The 17,001-nt window shown below is 47.6% G+C and overlaps 1 protein-coding gene across 1 annotated transcript in view; it reads right to left on the reverse strand.

The window, feature by feature from the left end:
• Positions 1 to 1,134: 1,134 nt before the first annotated feature.
• Chst10 (carbohydrate sulfotransferase 10) overlaps positions 1,135 to 17,001 on the reverse strand; it is a 29,977-nt gene continuing 14,110 nt past the window's right edge. Inside the window, exons 4-7 of the mRNA XM_038343280.1 lie at positions 10,365 to 10,456; positions 7,658 to 7,892; positions 4,898 to 5,003; positions 1,135 to 3,001 (exon numbers count right to left, since the gene is read on the reverse strand). Coding sequence (XP_038199208.1) covers positions 2,464 to 3,001; positions 4,898 to 5,003; positions 7,658 to 7,892; positions 10,365 to 10,456 — 971 coding nt within the window. The 3' untranslated portion in view covers positions 1,135 to 2,463. The remainder of the gene's footprint in view (positions 3,002 to 4,897; positions 5,004 to 7,657; positions 7,893 to 10,364; positions 10,457 to 17,001) is intronic.

A 17,001-nucleotide genomic window follows, 5' to 3' on the forward strand; every position in this document is an offset into this window, starting at 1 on the left:
GTTTCTCTAGAGAACTCTGATGAATACAAGGGCCAGGAAGAGTGATAAGAGCATGTTAGCAAAACCCTGCCTGTTAGCCCCAAAGAAAAACGAGACAATCAGACAGAAGGGATGGGGGCAGGCTGCAGACACCTGGTATGCATTGAGAAAAACAGCGGCCCGTAGACTCTTTGGAGATGGGAACAGCTTCTCTTCCTACAGCCTCAAGGACAGCAGGTGAAGCTGCCAATAGCAGTGGGCAGGGGCAAGGTCTGGAAGAGTCTTTGGGGCAAGGCACCTTCCACAGCTTGAAGCTGAAGGGGAAGGACCAAGCCTGAGGGCTGACTGGTCGGCTCTGCAGAGACGTGAAGTGACTCTAACACCCAATGGTTCTAGTAGGTGCAGCTGCTGCTCCCACCCTGCAAGGACAGCTTTTGAGCTACGAGGCCCTTTGTCAGTTCAGGCAGGCTGATGAGAAGGCTGAGGCCAGGCTTGGCAGCGCAATGTCCGACCGTGCAGCAATGTGGGGAGCAGAGCAACCGAAGCCCCAGCTGAAATGAATTTGGCAGTGGTTCAAGGGATACAGGGCAAAGGACTGCCTCCTTGAATGAAGAAGAACACGATTTGTGACGGACCTTCCAAGACCTTGGGAGAAGGGTATCAGGCTGAGCCACTCTGGGGATGCTGGCTGTCTGGGATCAGGTGTGCAGAGCTGGCTTGTTCCCGACTAACTGTGGTAGAAATAGTTACTTGTTCAGCAAAGTATGTTAGGAAAATGACCAGTATGGCAGAAAGGAGGGAAAGAGGAAAATCAGATCAACCCAGTCAGCCACACGAGAGAAAATGCCACTTTAATCAGGACTACCTGAAAGGCCTTAACTTTACACTATCAACACCATTGCCACACACGCTATTAACACTGTTGCCTGTCAAAAGCAGGGACGAGGTTGACGATCAGCAGTTTAGGTCTGAAGTGATTTTTTATGAAGGCTGTGCTAAAACTTCATTTAAAACCAACCCAATGTTACATTCTTGGCATTTCGGTTGACCAGGAATGGCTGAGCCTCATTCCAGTCTGTGGCCCCATCCCTGGCCTTAGCTTGAAGTCGTCAGGGGTTATCTGTGGCCCCGGAGTCCCCTCTCCACTGGTCAGAATTGGCACATATTTTAAATTTTATTTTACTTTCACATTTACACGATTATGAAGACTTTCGGAGAAGAGGGCTGTGGCCTTTAGGAAAAGCTAGCACAGTTTCTCCCAACCCTGGGCACATGCGTGTGCCAGAGACTTCCTCGGGTAGACTGTCCAGTCATCTTTAGCAGCACTTGGCTGCTGGTTGGCAGCTGACATGGCTGACGTGGCTTTCTTCTTACTGGAGTTGGCCTCAAAGCCTGGAGGGCATGTTGCCAGACTGGCCTCACCCAAGATTTTATTGCTGTTGAATCTGATTATCCAACCTGTGGCCTTTCAGTCTGGAATGGTGGCGCTGTTAGAACCGGGGCTGTCGACATGCGCGGACATGGCAGTGTGTAGACAGCACTGGATTCTGCAGGCCAGGCATGGTGTGGCCCGCTTGTCGTCAGCAGCTGCCTGGATCTATCCACTGGAAATGCTTAGTCTTTCTCCCCTTTCAGGACAGTGAGGTTCACGGAGGAGACAGGTGGGAAAGTCCCTGCTGCTCACTCCAAGATAAAAGCAGGAGCCAAGACAAAGGCACCTGATTCTACAGCAGCCTCTGTTCCCAGGACCATCCAGTTCTTCCTTCCTTGTGCCAAGTTCCAAGTCCCCAAAGACATTCCTGAAACCTTCTTACTTTCCAGAAGGGAATCATCTCTTCTGCAGAATGAAGCAGGTGCTTGGAGTGTCAGAGGTCTTAAAAAAAAAATGAGCTAGCCTGGATCTTGAAGAGACTGCTCACGCTGTTCTGGAACTATCCCCACCAAATGTCACAGGGCCTCAAGCTCGAGGGGCATATATGATCTGTGTCTGTGGTTATAGTTGTCCCAAGGCGGAAGAAAAAGGTATCATTATGACAGATTTGCGTCTGCATGGGCTCCAGTAACTTCTGCAGCCATTAAGCATCTCCATCTCTCTTCAAAGTGCTGGGTCTGTACAATCCACAGGTCACGGGTGACAGCACCTGGCCACTGCTGAGCTGCCAGTGCCAATGACAATGTAACACTGAGTGGAACAGCTTCTAACACTGTCTCCTCTGGGTCTGCCTGCCAGTCTGCAAACAGTCTCTGCTAACCTCTCATGGAGTGATGGCTAGTGAGTGACCTTTTAATGACACAGGGTGGCGGGGGTGGTGGTGGTGGATGCGACACAGGGCCCTCAGAGCATCTCACATCCAAGCTAAGACAATCAGAGCCCAACGTCATCTGTTCACAGAACCACAGGGATGTTGAAGGGAGTTCCATTTCTGTGCTAAGACCTCCAACTAGTCAGCCCCTGACCTAGCAAGAATTCAAGGGTCTTATGCATTAATTTAGCAAAAAATCTGGCTTCTGATACCCAAAGAGCTTAAAGTCCCCTTCAAAGCGTGCGTAGAGGCGCCGGATGTCTCGTTTGCTGATGCCCAGGAAGTAGTGCTCCACTTTAGTTCTATTGTACAAGGTGATGCCTGGAGGGATCGTGGGGTACGACACCAGGTGGTCTATGCCAGCCTCTTTCAGGATATACGGGGCATCCTCCTCCAGGGTCTCGTGGTGTCCGATCACACTGTACTTTATCTCACAGGGTGCACAAAGTTCTACGTAGGTCACCCAGTGGATGATATGGTCCCCAAACTGAAGGTCTAACCATCTGCGGTTTGGGTCACCCAAGTAGCGCACAAAATCTTCAAACTGGATCCCCCGGGTCTCTGTCCGGTCCTTCCTGTACTTTCTAATAATGCCAGGGGCAATCTCATGCCTGTACCAAGGCTCAAAGCGTGGATTGTGAACAAACTTATCCTTAAAGGCGGAAATCAGTCTTTCGAAGGGATCTCTTACAATAAAAAACTTGAAGTATGTTTTCAATCTGAGGAAAAACAAATAAGAGACCAAACTGATGCTCTGGGGAGGTAGAGAAGGTAGAGGAAGGAACACCAAGCTGGGCCCTATGAAACGTGTCCCCCACACAGTGTGCACTCTGTACTGTGCACTGAATGTTGCTATCAACCCATTCTATAGGTGAGGAAATAGAGACTTAGAAACCCACACTGGCGCTGAAGAGATGGCTCAGTGGTTAAAAGCAGTGGCAGCTCTTCCAGAGGTCCTGAGTACAATCCTAACATCTGCAAGGTGGTTCACAGCCACCTATGAGTGGGATCTGGTGCCCTCTTCTGGCGTGCAGGTGTATATGCAGATAGAGCACCACAGACATAAAGTCTTAAAGAAAGAAAGGCAAAGCCAACTGCTCAAAGCACTGGCACTCACCTTCTGGGACTGATGTGAAACTGTTTCATTCGTCTGGCTCAATCAAAAGCTTTTACAAGTCACCAGGGCTAGAACTGTAGGTCAGTATCAATGGAGGCCAGAGACTGATTTTATGGGCACAGCTTTAAAGACTGCACCCCCAGCTGCCAGCGGCAATCAGCATAAGAGGAAAGAACGGGAAGAAGGAATAGGAAGCCAGGGAAGGATGCCTTCCAATAGGGAAGGCATCCTGAGCGAGCTGCCCAGGGTGGCTGCTGCAGAGCAGAGGCACCGGGTTGACAGGCTTGTGATGGTGCTGATGGTGACAAGGACAACCCTGTATCTGTGGCCAAACTACACTCACAGCATGCTTACCTGCAAGCCAGAAACTGTTGTCCCCGATTTGCCTATCTTAACTCAGGGACTCTCACAAAGCCCCATAGAGAAGTGCGTAGAGCCCAGAGGGACAGTCTACACCCAGGGTGATGTCTGACCAAAGTTTATGAAGACTGAGTTACCCAAGGAAAAGTTACACAATGAAAAACAAAGGGCTGACAAAGCCAGGCTCCACCTGACACTGAGGGGCAGCTCTTGAATTCTGGCCCCTTCAGTGTGGCTCTGTGAAGCCACTTTGGTGTGGGAAATCCTTCTGTGTATGTGTTACTTTTACTGGTTAATGAATAAAGAATCTGTCTTGACAGGGTAGAGTAGAGCTGGGGTCGGGGAGGGGACTAAACTGAATGCTGGGAGAAAGAAGATGGGGTCAGGAGACGCCATGTAGCTGCCAGAGGAGAAAGACACAAGCTGCCAGCTGGAGCCTTGCTGGTAGGCCATGAGACTCATGGTAAAATATAAAATAATAGAAATGGGTTTACCAAAGATATAAAAGCTAGCCAGCAATACGCTTAAGCTATTGGCCAAACAGTATTGCAAATAATATAGTTTCTGAGTGATTATTTCAGGCCTAAGCAGCCAGGAATGAACGAGCAGCCTCCCACAGCCCCACTTCACAGCTAAAATGGGAGAACATTCTCACTCATTAGCTGCTCACTCTACCGCTGCCACCATCAAGGGGGCTCGTCTCCTGCATCGCCTGTGATGGGACCTGCTCACGCGATGACCCCAGTGGGAAGTATGTGCAGAAGTGGGCATGGTGCCTCGGGAAAGTAATGTAGCAATTTCTTTATAATGTAGAAACAACCCTGTTTAGTAAGGAACCCATAAAACTTAACAAAATCCAAACACAAAGTACTGTCCACTTCTGGCAATAAGCTGATGCAAACTCTAATGGCCTTTGTGACAAGGTGGGGAAAGGTATTCTGAAATTCTTGGGAGGGCTGCTGAGCCGTAGTGAGCAGGGCACACTAAGGATATTGTTGGCCACTGCATGCCAAGACGAAACAGTTGGCCCTGTGGTCCTTTGAGCCGAGTGCATCCACACCACAAGTACAAACTGAGCCTGGGCTTTGCTGCAAAGGTTTTGGCCCTCCCTCGTCCCCTCTGAAGAAGCTGCCCTTACCGCTTCTGAATTCCTGTTTTGCTGAAGGAGGAGAGACGTGGAAGGCCATTTTTCTCGTGGTCATGGACCACATTTTCGGGGATCTCTTCAATGGAAGAAAATGCTCCTGGGGTAAACAAGAGAAGAAGGTGAGCATGAACTGGCTCAGTGTGGTTTTTAGGGGTGCCTTTCCATGTCATTTCAGGCCCCATAACCTCCCCAGCACACATGAGAAGTCCAACCCCTCCAGTGTCCATGTGTGCACCTTTGGATTCCAGCTGTTCCTGCTGGAGGGTCTAACAGAAAGAAAAGCAGCTGGTTTTCTTTCTTTCTTTCTTTCTTTCTTTCTTTCTTTCTTTCTTTCTTTCTTTCTTTCTTTCTTTTCTTCTTTCTTTCTTTCTTTCTTTCTTTCTTTCTTTTTTTCTTTCTTTCTTTTCTTATCCATCAGCTAACTGGTGTTTCTCACAGAATGCCACGGCAGCCCACATGACAAAAGGCAAAGACACTTGATGATGAAAAGCCCTGGCTAGAGTTTGGGGACCGGGGCAAGGAGGACATACTCGAAGAAGCAGGGGGACCAGGTTTTTGTAGGGGAGCTGGGGGCTGGGCAGACTTTTCTCTTCCCAATATAGACAAATGGAAACGGGGTGCTGGGACCCCGAGGGCTTAGCCAGCGTCTGTGAGCTGTAACATTTAGCCTTGTGCTGACTCTGTGTGCCAAGCTTTGAGTTCCCCCCACAAGGAGGAAACTCTCCTGGGTCACCATGCAAGAGGCACAGCCTTGACTCACTCCTTCGTTCCTCTCCCAACTACTTACGCCCTAGTACGGAGCACTGAGATGTGCCCCGGTCCAAAGGAAACGCCGTCTCCCCAGGTTCTGGCAGTCAGACAAAAGCCAGCCTTCCTGGGAACTTGTGTAGTACTTTCCCCACACTACCGAAAGGAGACATCTCCCTTATCACGGGCAGGACGGATGCCTAGCGTACCAAGGCACATGCTGGCCTCTAGGCTCCCTTAGCCTCACAAACGCCTGTTACACAGTTCAGAGCCCATGGTTCTTCTCACCTTTTCCCCTGCCCTGAACTTGTCCAGCTCACGGGTTTCCCTCCCGCAGCTACTCATTCTCCTTAGAACCCTGCTGTTTTGGCTATGCTCTCTCTCTCTCTCTGTCTCCCTCTCTTTGCCCCACTCCCCGGCCCCCATCATCAACTCTGCTCTGCCCCCGCCTCTCTCATGGCCAGGTCCGGTTTGCTGGTCATGTTTATCCTTCTATGTTTTCTGCTCTGGACCCTTCCAGATACTGCTGGCTGTTCTCTCTCATATCTACAATAAAACCTCACCCGTAGCCTTAGCATGGAGCAGTTACGTCATTAGTTTATACAAGGGGGATGTTGGAGGACCCAGAGCTTTGGATCCGTGCCTCGGCCCACTCACTGTCCAAGCACACTGGGTGCCAGCTGAGGATGGCCACTAGGAATTTCCAGCTTTCTATGACCTGGAAAGCACAACGGCTATGCTTTTCATTTTCGTTTTTTTTTTTCTTTTTTAGGAAATAAGATTATATAAACACATGTTGTTTTAAACATAAATAAACTGACTTTCTCTACTAAACAAAGTTATGAGTTGGATAATAAAAGCCTTCTTTAGATAAGTTCAGTTTTTATTCCCACGAACCATTTTAAGGGTATTGACGTCAAGAAGTGGGTTCTTTGTTTTCAATTTAAATAACCTGTAACTGATACATAAAACTGCAGCACACGATTCTGACAAACACAGCAAGTGTGTTGTGAGTCTTTCTTGTATGTTTTGTTGTCGGTTTGATTTGTAGCCTTGATCTCCCGTTCAAACACCCAGCACACTGGTCCATCACTTCAGGAGCACATTAACCTCAACGGTGCAGAAGATGAGGCCTTGCCCTTTTTGCCCTCCAGCTGATCTGGACAAAGGGCAAATGGCAGCAAACATGGGCTAGTGTTGCCAGGAGTAGGCTTGGGATCTATGGGTATGAGGCTGAACCACAGGAATCATTCCCCAGGTACCTGGGGTACGATTTTGGACCAGACGCCCCAATGCTGTGTGTTGGAACTCAGCCAGCTGGAGCTGAATTTGAACAGACAGAGCCGATAATTATTTTAGGTCGGTTTAGATGAATTGGGATTTAATAAACATGTGTCTACACAGAACAGTGAATCATCCAAACCATAGTGGATGAACTCATTTCTCTATGATTTAATTTGTTCCCAAGGGAACATCAGATTTTCTGAAGCAAGCTAACTTAATGCTTTATGTTTACAGAAGAAAACTAGGAGCAGTTTCTGTCTACCCAGCCAGCTTGGTCTCTTAGTGAAGCTGCCTGAGGCTCAGGGGGCTGGAGTCTCCTCCCAGGCTCTGGCTCTGGGCCCTTTGACTACAGAATACCTCAGAGAGTGTGGTGGCCTTGAAGTACTCAAAACACGTGCCACGAATAAGAAGGACTAATTGGGGGTGGTTAAACTTCATAAGCTATAGCTGCGAAAACCCAGGAAATCCTGCCCGTGGCTCTGTGATCCAAACATCCCAGTTAGAGCCACCAGAGGCTGGCTGGGAGTGTAGCCCAGCAGCAGAAGGCTTGCTTGCCTAGCACACACACAGCCCTGGGTTCCACGCCTAGCACTGTAAAAATAAAACAAAGTTAGCCCCACCCGCTTTTAAAGGGAACCTTCGGGAAGACTGTGGGTCTTTTCTGAAGAAACCATAGCCTCCATTGATGCCACCTTCCCCCTCCCCAGATGCCACACGCACCGTTTAGGACGATCAGCACTTTCTTCCACTGGGTGTTGCCCACTTTGGGCGTCTGACAGAAAAGAATCCTGTGCTTGTCACACACGAATATTCGATCGAGGACAAACTTTGAGACCTCAGTGTGTGAGAGGTTCCTCAGAGCCTCTTCCCGGCAGGCATTTCTGATGAGCTCCAGGCGTTGCAGATAAACCAGGGGCTGGTCAGGATGGCTATCCGAGAGCAGCTTCCCCGTTGGCTGCCAGAGAGAGGGACAGAGGAGGCACAGGATCGTGGGTATGAAGCAGGAGAGGACCTCTGAAGTCCCCTTCTCTTGCTTTCCTTCCATTTCTAGAGTGACAACTACCATCTCCTTCTCAGGCTCTTCCCAGCCCCTCGGCCACAGCCTTGCTGAGCTCTAAAGATGCACGGGGACAGGTGGCCAGGAAGACAGATGTCCACTTGGTCCCTGTGACTTCCCTAAAAGGCCTCCTTGATAAGTCAAGAAGATGAGAAAGCTGGAGGTCCAAGAGAAGAGGCTGTTTATGGGGCTCCCTCCCTCAGAGGAGTAGTCCTGGGCTCAGGCTCACCCCCATCTTCCATAGCTCTGAAGGTTAGCAGGACCATTTCCTCCACAGCGACTAAGGCTTGACTGGGTGTGTGACAGCTACAAGGTCTTATGAGGATACCCAAGAAAGTTTTAGCTGAGTGTATGCGCTTGTGTGCATGTGTGTACATGAGCACAGTCCCTGTGTGGGGAGAGGAGGGGTGTGGACTGTTAGAGCAGAGGAGCATGGATGGGAGAGAAGGAGCTGTACCAGTAACACATGGACCAGTGTTCAGGGACCCTTACTGATCACCACTTGGGTGTATGTGTGAGTGTGTAGGTGGTATTTTGGGGGGGGGGGTCTGCCCCTGTAGGAGGAGACTGCTCGTTTGTTTCCCGGCTGCCTGGACGCGAATAATCACATAGAAACTCTATTAAGTACAATACTGTTTGGCCAATAGCTTAGGCTTCTTACTAACTAACTCTTACATCTTAAATTAACACATTTTTGTTAATCTGTGTATCACCACGAGGTTGTGGCCTACCGGTAAAGTTCTGGCTGGCATCTGGCATCTTGATCACTCCGCCTACTTTCTCTCTATATCTCTGTTCAGATTCCCTGCCTGGCTTTACTCTGAGCCACTGGTCGAAACAGCTTCTTTAATAACCAATGGTAATAAAACATATTCATATTATAAAGAGGGGAACCCCACATCACTTCCCCTTTTCTTTCTAAATAAAAGAAGGTATGTGTTCTCTAAGAGGTATCTTGAAATAGCAAGGGACCACTATAGGGTAAACTCTTTTCCCCAGATGCAGCTTCTCAATGGGGCCCATGCCTTGAACTGCTTTGCAAATAGCCCACCTGCCCTTGCGGTATTCTCAAAACACATATTGAAATATTTTCTATTAAAGATGCCCTTGGGTTATCTCAGAAGAGCTTTGCAGACCTGACCTTTACTACATGGATGTCTTGCTGACAAGAAGCCACAACGGCCACCTGCTCTGGTTGGAACGTCTCTGTTCTTAACTGAGTTCTAATTAGCCTCGTCACACCGTGAACCAGGCAGCAACCTGCCCTTTTCCCTAGGCTAGTCCCGGGCTGACAAACATCTTTAGCAGTGGACACTTCATCCCTTCAGTCCTAATTGTGACCTTCCAGACCCAGCACGAGGATTGGCAAAGAGAGTGACTGTCCTGAGTATATCCCTGTCCCTGCACAGGGAACAAAGAGAATTGTGTGTGAAAGTGGCCCTGCAGAGGAATACATGCAGTCAGTACCCAGGCATCAAAGGACTCCACGAAAGCTGACTGCCTGGGTTGAGTCAATTATCTGCCGTGTCATCTGGGGGCCTCTTCCTTGTCATGGGTTCAGTTGCTCATTCATACAGTTTGGAGGCTGCTCCCATGTTTCCACTCATCCCCAAATTCCACTCTGAGACAGAAACCTTTTCATATCCTCAGTTTCTTCCTGACCCTATTCAACACAGTCCTTCTCCCAGCGAAGGCAAGACTCCATCCGTCAGGAAGGGGTTCAGCACAAGCAACACTTACAGAGGACCCGTGGTGAGGGACGCAGCATAGAGGACCACTGGCCTCACTGAAGCCAAGCTAATGAATGGAAACACAAGAGAAAAAGCCAAGGGACTCCGGCTTGAATGACCTTTGGTATCCCTTATCCAAATGCTCAGAGACAGAAATGCATCGGATTTGGACTTTTTTTGGATTCTGGAATATTTCCATCCACACAAAAAAAATAGATATCGCAGGGACTCCTGTCCAAACCTGAAATTCATTTATGTTTTATATACACCTGAAAATAATTTTATACAATTTGGGGAATTGAGTCCAGGGCCTTTTATGCATTAGGGAGGAGAGTAGCATTAAGCAATAACCTTAGCAATAGAGAATATTTTAAATAATTCGATGCATAAAACAAAGCTCCATGGCATGGAAATTTCCAGTGACACTATTTTGGTGCTCAATTTCAGATTGGGTAGTTTTCATATACTTGATTTTCAGATTAGGAATTTTCACCCTGCACTATAAATCTGGCTGCAATGGCATAGTAGGAACCTACGAGAGATGCTGGGGGAAGCTGCTGCCATGTGACAGGGCCACTGTGCAGTGTACCCTCAGGAAAGTAGTGTCCTGCCCGGTCAGAGGGACAGGACTTGTACTCACCTTCGTATCCTCAGGAAAATGCTTCTCTCCTCTGAGCTTCCCTGCTTCTGGCATGGTTGTCAGGGAAACAAACTCCTGTTTGGCACTATATCCTAGAAGACAAATGATTCAGATATATTCTCACAGAGCACCGAACATGAAATTAGTGGGATAGAATGCCACCTCCGGGAAAGGCTCCACACACCCAGCCATTGCTTCTGGCAAAGGCAACCCAACTGGGGGGATCAGTCAGTTTAAGAAAGGAACATGGAGCAAGTGAACCTCAACCAATAGAATGAGTCATTACCTAATCCTCACACCTTTTTCCAGAAAAGAACTAGGAGACTTAACGGTAAAATACAAAGCCACGAAACTTAAAAGAACAAACAGGACAAAAAAAAATCCTTAGAACACTTAACTTCATCAAAGCTAAAAACCTATACTTTATAAAAGCCCATTTGAAGAGGAAAAGACAAGCTGCAGGCAGGGAGAAAGCATTTATAAGCCTCCCACTCAGAAGACACAAAGAAATCAACAGGTCCAGCACTTAAGAAACTATAAACAAGCTGATCTGCAAAGGAGCACGCCATGCAGAGACACCTCACCGAGGATGCTCACCATCACTGACCACAGAAATCAGAATCACAGGAAGAGAGGGCCACAGACCCATCAGAATATGTGAGAAAGAACAGTGACCACACCAAAGGCTGGAATGCGGAGAAATCTGGTCATGGAGACAAAGCTGCAGAAATGAAATATGGACTAGCTACTCTGAAAAAGGGTCTAGTAATTCTCTTAGAAAAAAAAACCAATATGGTAACAAGACCCAGTAATTGTGTTTCCTAGCATTTATTATAGGGAAGTAAACATTTATGTGCAAACAAAAACCCACAGACAAATATTTACAGCTTCACTTGTTATATCTTCAAACTGGAAATGGCCCACCTGCCCTTCAACAGGTAAGTGGCTAACACACAGGGATACACCCACAGCGGAATACAACTGAGCAATAAAAAAGGCAAAATAATCACTGATAAAGCTACAAACACACGGATGAACACTCTAGGGAGTCATGTGCGTGTTGAAAAGTCAGAAGGTCACATGCTACAGGGCAATGTTGGAATGTCACAACTGTACAGAGGCTCAGGAGCTGAGGCTAAGGAAGGGGGATGTGGATGTGACTAGAAAGGACAACACAGCCAGGCACCAAAGGGTGACATGATGAACCCTCACAGTGACAGAGGTGTTCTGCACCTGGGCCGTATCTGTGCCGGTATCCCGACTACTGTGTGGCTCTGTAAACGGTTACCTTGTGAGGACAAGAATCTCTCTATCCCATGCTATTTCTTTTTCTTTAAAAAAAAAAAAAAACCCAAAAACTTACGTATGTTATTCCAAAAACTTACGTATGTTATTCTGCCTGAATGTATGTCTGTGTATCATGTGTGTTCCTGGTGCCTAAGGCGGCCCAAAAAGGGGGCACTGATACCCTGGAATTGGAGTTACAGGTGGCTGTGGGTTGCCATGGAAGTGACAGCAATCAAACCTGGGTCCAAGAGCAGCCATTGCTCTTAACCCGCTGAGTTAGCTCCCCAGTCCCTCAGTGGTCTTTCTTACAATTGTGTGCCACTCCTTGGTGACCACCAGACCATGCCCTCACCCAAATTAATTTACAAACAGAAAAACAAAAACGAAACTCCAGCAGTCAGGCCAGAGTTTCCATGTTCCTGTCAGCAGTCACGTGACTGTAAGTCAGCCCAGAGGGCGGTTTACAAGCCACTCAGCAGAGATAACTTGAAATAAACAGATTTTGCTGAAATCTTGACATAATTGTAGAATCTGGACATAATCTATCACTTTCTGAAAACAAACATGCTTTCAATGTCTCACAGAAACATAAATATACAATAAAAGCACACAAAATATATAAAAGTGTTACTTCTCTTAATAAAAATGTCCCCTGTCTTGGTTCAGTGATGCCTACATGTTGCCAGCTTTGCTATAGCCCCAGGTCACCCCAGTCAAGCAATTCTTTTAAATTTATTACTTTTATCTTTATTTGATTTTACTTTGTATGGATGGATTTTTTTTTGCCTACCTATGTATCTGTACCACATATGTGTGTGGTACCCAAGGATGCCAGAAGAATTGGTGTTACAGACAGGTGTGAGCTGTCATGTGGGTGTTGGGAATTGAACCTGGATCCCCTAGAAGAGCAGCCAGTGCTCTTCATTGCAGCGCTGCGGTAACCTCACCCAGTCAGGCTGCTGAACAGCTGCCTCCCTGCAGCACACAGCATCTGCCAAGCTGCTTTGGTGCTCCTCTGCACAATGAGAAAGAAGGCACCCTACTGCGTCCTAATACAGCTCTGCTCCCACACCTCAGTTACTGGGCTCTACTACAATCCCTGCTTCATGAACCCCACAGCCATCCTCCTCTTTGTCTACATTTGTGTAAAAGTGCAAACCTGGCTGGAAGCTACACGCACAAGCTGTTCTGAGCCTGCCGAGGGATATTGGCGGCCAAAGTCGTGTAGCCACCCGCCCCATTGCTCCTAGCTGCACTGCAGGGGTGTTGACACCTACACTGACTTGTCCAACCCCCACAGATTCAACCTGTCACTTCTGAGTGTTGACATGCTAAATGGATTTGCGAAACCCATGTTTCCTTTTGCTCTGAGTAGAGGAACATGTGCTCTGAATGCCGAATAACTGACTTGCCCCTGGCTTCCGGAAAACAACCTATTTCCCATGCTCAGAGCACACAGAAGGCCATGGCCACTGAGGAGCCTCTCAGCCTCCAGCCCCAGCTTGCCTGTCAGTCACGATCCTAGTGTGAACATTTTCATGATTTGAGGCCCCTGGATTCTCTCTCCAGCTAACCCAACCCAACCTGACTACAGACAGAGAAAGCAGAATGGCCTAGTTTTTGCTTTCTGTCCTTCTGCTGGAGGGGCGTTCTCTTCGGAAGCTGCCAGCACTGCTGCTGGGACCAGAGGTCAGTCCCTCTCTCTATTCTGCCCCTCAGAAGCAAGTCTCCAGCCTCAGGGTGAAGGGTTGTGATCCCTGAGGCATGTTTGCGCATCTTCATGTCTAAGATTATGTTTGCTAACAGTCATAGTGATGGCTGTTTCTAGGTTTGAACAAGATGTCTACAATTGTGAATGGAGTACCACTTTGCTTCGCCTTTCTAAAAGTGGTCACAACTGTCCTCTAGCTGCCTTCTGTGCTCTGTAATGATGCTGCCTCCTGTCTCTTAGCCCAGCCACAAACCCAAGCTATGGGCGGCAGACAGACATAATCCAAAGTCATGGGGTCTGCACTTCAGCCACTTAGAAGCAACCTGAGGGGTTGCAATCAGGCCTAAGACTGAAAGAGCAAGTCTAACAGATTAAAAAAAAAATGTGTACAAATATTGCAGACAAACTCCAGCATTGCTTATTATTTCAAATCTTGACAAATCATGCCACTAAATACTTATCACTGGGTTGGATTTATTTCCCTTGAAACAATCTGGTTATTAACACCTGATTCTTGTTCAGTAGAAATGATATTTCCTAAGGATAGATCATTGCAAAAAATATCAATATGGCTTCTCTGCTGAGCTGACAGAAACCATGGTAGCATCAAAAGTAGCAAGCATGGATGCGTAGCAGGTCAGGAGAGGCAGGGCAGGTGGTGGCCAGGGAAATCATGATGGGAAGGTCGGCATGAAGAAAACACATACACAGTGTGGCCGGGATGCCACACGAGGGATCCAGCTCCAGGAGAAGAGAGCCAGCGGGAAACAATAACTCAAGGGCAGCCAGCCGCGTTACTGTGTTCCCTGAACACCAGAACCAAGGGCCAGCCAATAAGCATAGGAACTTCACTCTGGGGACCACTGGGCTGTAAGTTACCTCCTCGCAATGACACTCATGTGGGACCCTTGGTTCAAAAGCCAAACAGCCCATAGCCAGGAGTTCACAGACACCTCTGAGGGTTCCCAGAGACTGAGAGGTCTCCTCTAAAGGGGGGTCACCGAGGGACCCAGGGCGGAAGACAAGAGATGTCTGCAGCACCCCCCAGCCCAGGGTCCTCTTTGATGTCTTGGGTGGGCACTGTGTACTTAACTTCCAGACTCTTCATCCAGGGCTCATCACTCAGACTGGCAAGACATCGCACATGTAAGTTTACTCAGAATTAAGATTGAAGAACGAACCGGATGAACAACGATGTTTGTGATCTGACCAGATACTTTGAAGACAACATACCCTCTGAGCCATGACATGGAACTTGTATTTTAAGTTCCATGATAGCCAAGGATCCTTGTGATACCTTAGTTTATACAACATACTATGGCGTGAGGGCATTTTACCCTGAACTTCATGCTGGGGTAAGCAGAAGCTAACTGTGCCCTGCCTCTGAAGGCACGCAAGAGTAGGCTATATGACAACTCCAATGTCAGAGTGTAGAGGAGTTGCCTATCATTAGTCTTAGGGCAGAGCTGTTTTGTGAGCTAGAGTTTTTGTCCCAGTTAAAATCTTGAAGGTGAGGCCAGCAAGGTGGTGTCTTAGTTAGGGTTCCTGTTTCTGTGAAGAGACACCATGACCACAGCAACTCTTAAAAAAAGAAAACATTTAATTAATTCCACATTAATACTGTGAAATATTAATTTAAGATGTGTTGCATTCATTTATGCTGTAGAACATTTGTTTAATGAATCAAGGATGTGCTGAATTCTTTTATGCTGCGTTTGTTCAACTCTGTGAAAGTATGTTACTTTGTCTGTCTAACCTTTGATTGGTTGAATAAAGAGCTGAATGGCCAATAGCAAGGCAGGAGAAAGGATAGGCAGGGCTGGCAGGCAGAGAGAATAAATAGGAGGAGAAATCTGGGAGAAAAAAAAAGATCAAGGAGAGAGAAAAGGAGGAGAGGAGGACTCTAGGGCCCAGCCACCCAACTACAGAGCAAGCCACAGAACTGAGTAAGAAGTAAAGAAAGGTATACAGAAATAGAGAAAGGAAAAAGCCCGTGGGCATAAGATAGATGGGATGATTTATGTTAAGAAAAGCTGGCTAGAAACAAGCCAAGCTAAGGCTGGGCATTTATAAGAAAGAATAAGATTCCGGTGTGGTTTATTTGGGAGCTGGGTGGTGGGCTCCTCAAAGAGCAAAAGACTAAAACAACCAACAACATTACCATTCAGAGGTTAAGTCCATTATCATCATGGTAGGACACGGCAGGCAGACATGGTGCTGGCGTAGCTGAGAGGCCCACATCTTGCAGGCAGCAGGAAGTTGACTGTGAAACTGAGCAAAGCCCGCCTCCACAGTGACATGCTTCCTCCAACAAGGCCTACCGACTCCAACAAAGCCACACCTCCCAAAGTGCCACCTCCTTTGGGGGCCGGTTCCTTTCAAATCACCACAGGTGGCCTGGTGGGTAATGGTGCCAGCTGCCAGGCTTGATGACCTGAGCTCAATCCCTGGGACTCATACGATGGAAAAAGAGAACCACCCCCACAAGCTGTCCTCTGACCTCTACTAAGGAAGGCTCATAAGTTTCCTTCTTGGCTTTTTAATTTCAATGTCTCTTAAATTTTTGCAGTTCAGGTCTCTGCCCTTCTGAGAGCAGTGAGCATAAGCCCTGCTACCTCCCAGGACAGAGAAACTGCCTTTACCAGAGTTCTTTAAAAGCGCCTGTCAGAGAACATTAAAATGCAAGAGTGTGTTTTTTAATTTTTATTTTTGCTTTGCTTTGTTTTATTTATTTTGTTTTTGTTTTTCTTTTGAGATGGGGCCTCCTGTGTGCTCTACCTGGTCTCTAACTCACAGGCTGAGTCCCCAGCACGAGCTTCCAGAGAATGGAAGGTGTGTGTCACCAGGCTTAACTATGACTGACAGACGTCTCACTGAGATATAGTATATACTGTCCTGGTTTTTAAAGCAAACTAAACCACAGACAATTTAATCGCGTGAGTCTCCCTGCCGTGCCTGTGCCTTCCTTACTAAGAGACAATATCTAGGGATCAGAAATCACATGTTCTTCTTGGTGTTTTAGCTGTTCCACATTTGGGGCTGGTTCCCATCTCAGAAATCTGACTTTTATCTGTGCCATCAGAGAAGGTCACAGAACGTGGCAGCTGACTATGAAATGCCTCCAGGATGAAAACAAACCTCTGCCTGCACGAGAGATCACCACACTGACTGCTGTCATCGCTAAAATCTCCAAACCCTGACACTGAGGTTGCTGCTCAGACTCCCACCTTGCTCTAAGATTTGAAGCTCACTCTCCTGATGGAGCCCCTGCTCCCAAGCACCACGTGATGGCTCTGGATGTCCAATACAGCGAGCGTAATACCCCTGCCCCGGGCTGTGCAAACCTCGCCAGCTTTCTCCCAGGGATTTCAGGAAGACAATGATAGGACTTGCGATGACAGGCAGGTGGTGCCTGATGTTAAGGGCCTGTAATTGTCCCTGAGTGCAAACCATATGGGCTAACTTTGGGGTTTCCTTCTTCTCCCATATCCCCCATATCTGCTTCCAGTTTTGTCTCTCTGCTGGTAAAGTGAGACAGAGAGGATGGAGAATTATGGGATGTTAGATGCCCATAAAATAGCTAGGCCCATAACCAGGGTTCTTGGTGATATAAAAGAAGCCTATAGCCAAGTGTCAAAC

Source organism: Arvicola amphibius, chromosome 9 (assembly GCF_903992535.2).
Source record: "Arvicola amphibius chromosome 9, mArvAmp1.2, whole genome shotgun sequence".
Taxonomy (NCBI): Eukaryota; Metazoa; Chordata; class Mammalia; order Rodentia; family Cricetidae; genus Arvicola; species Arvicola amphibius.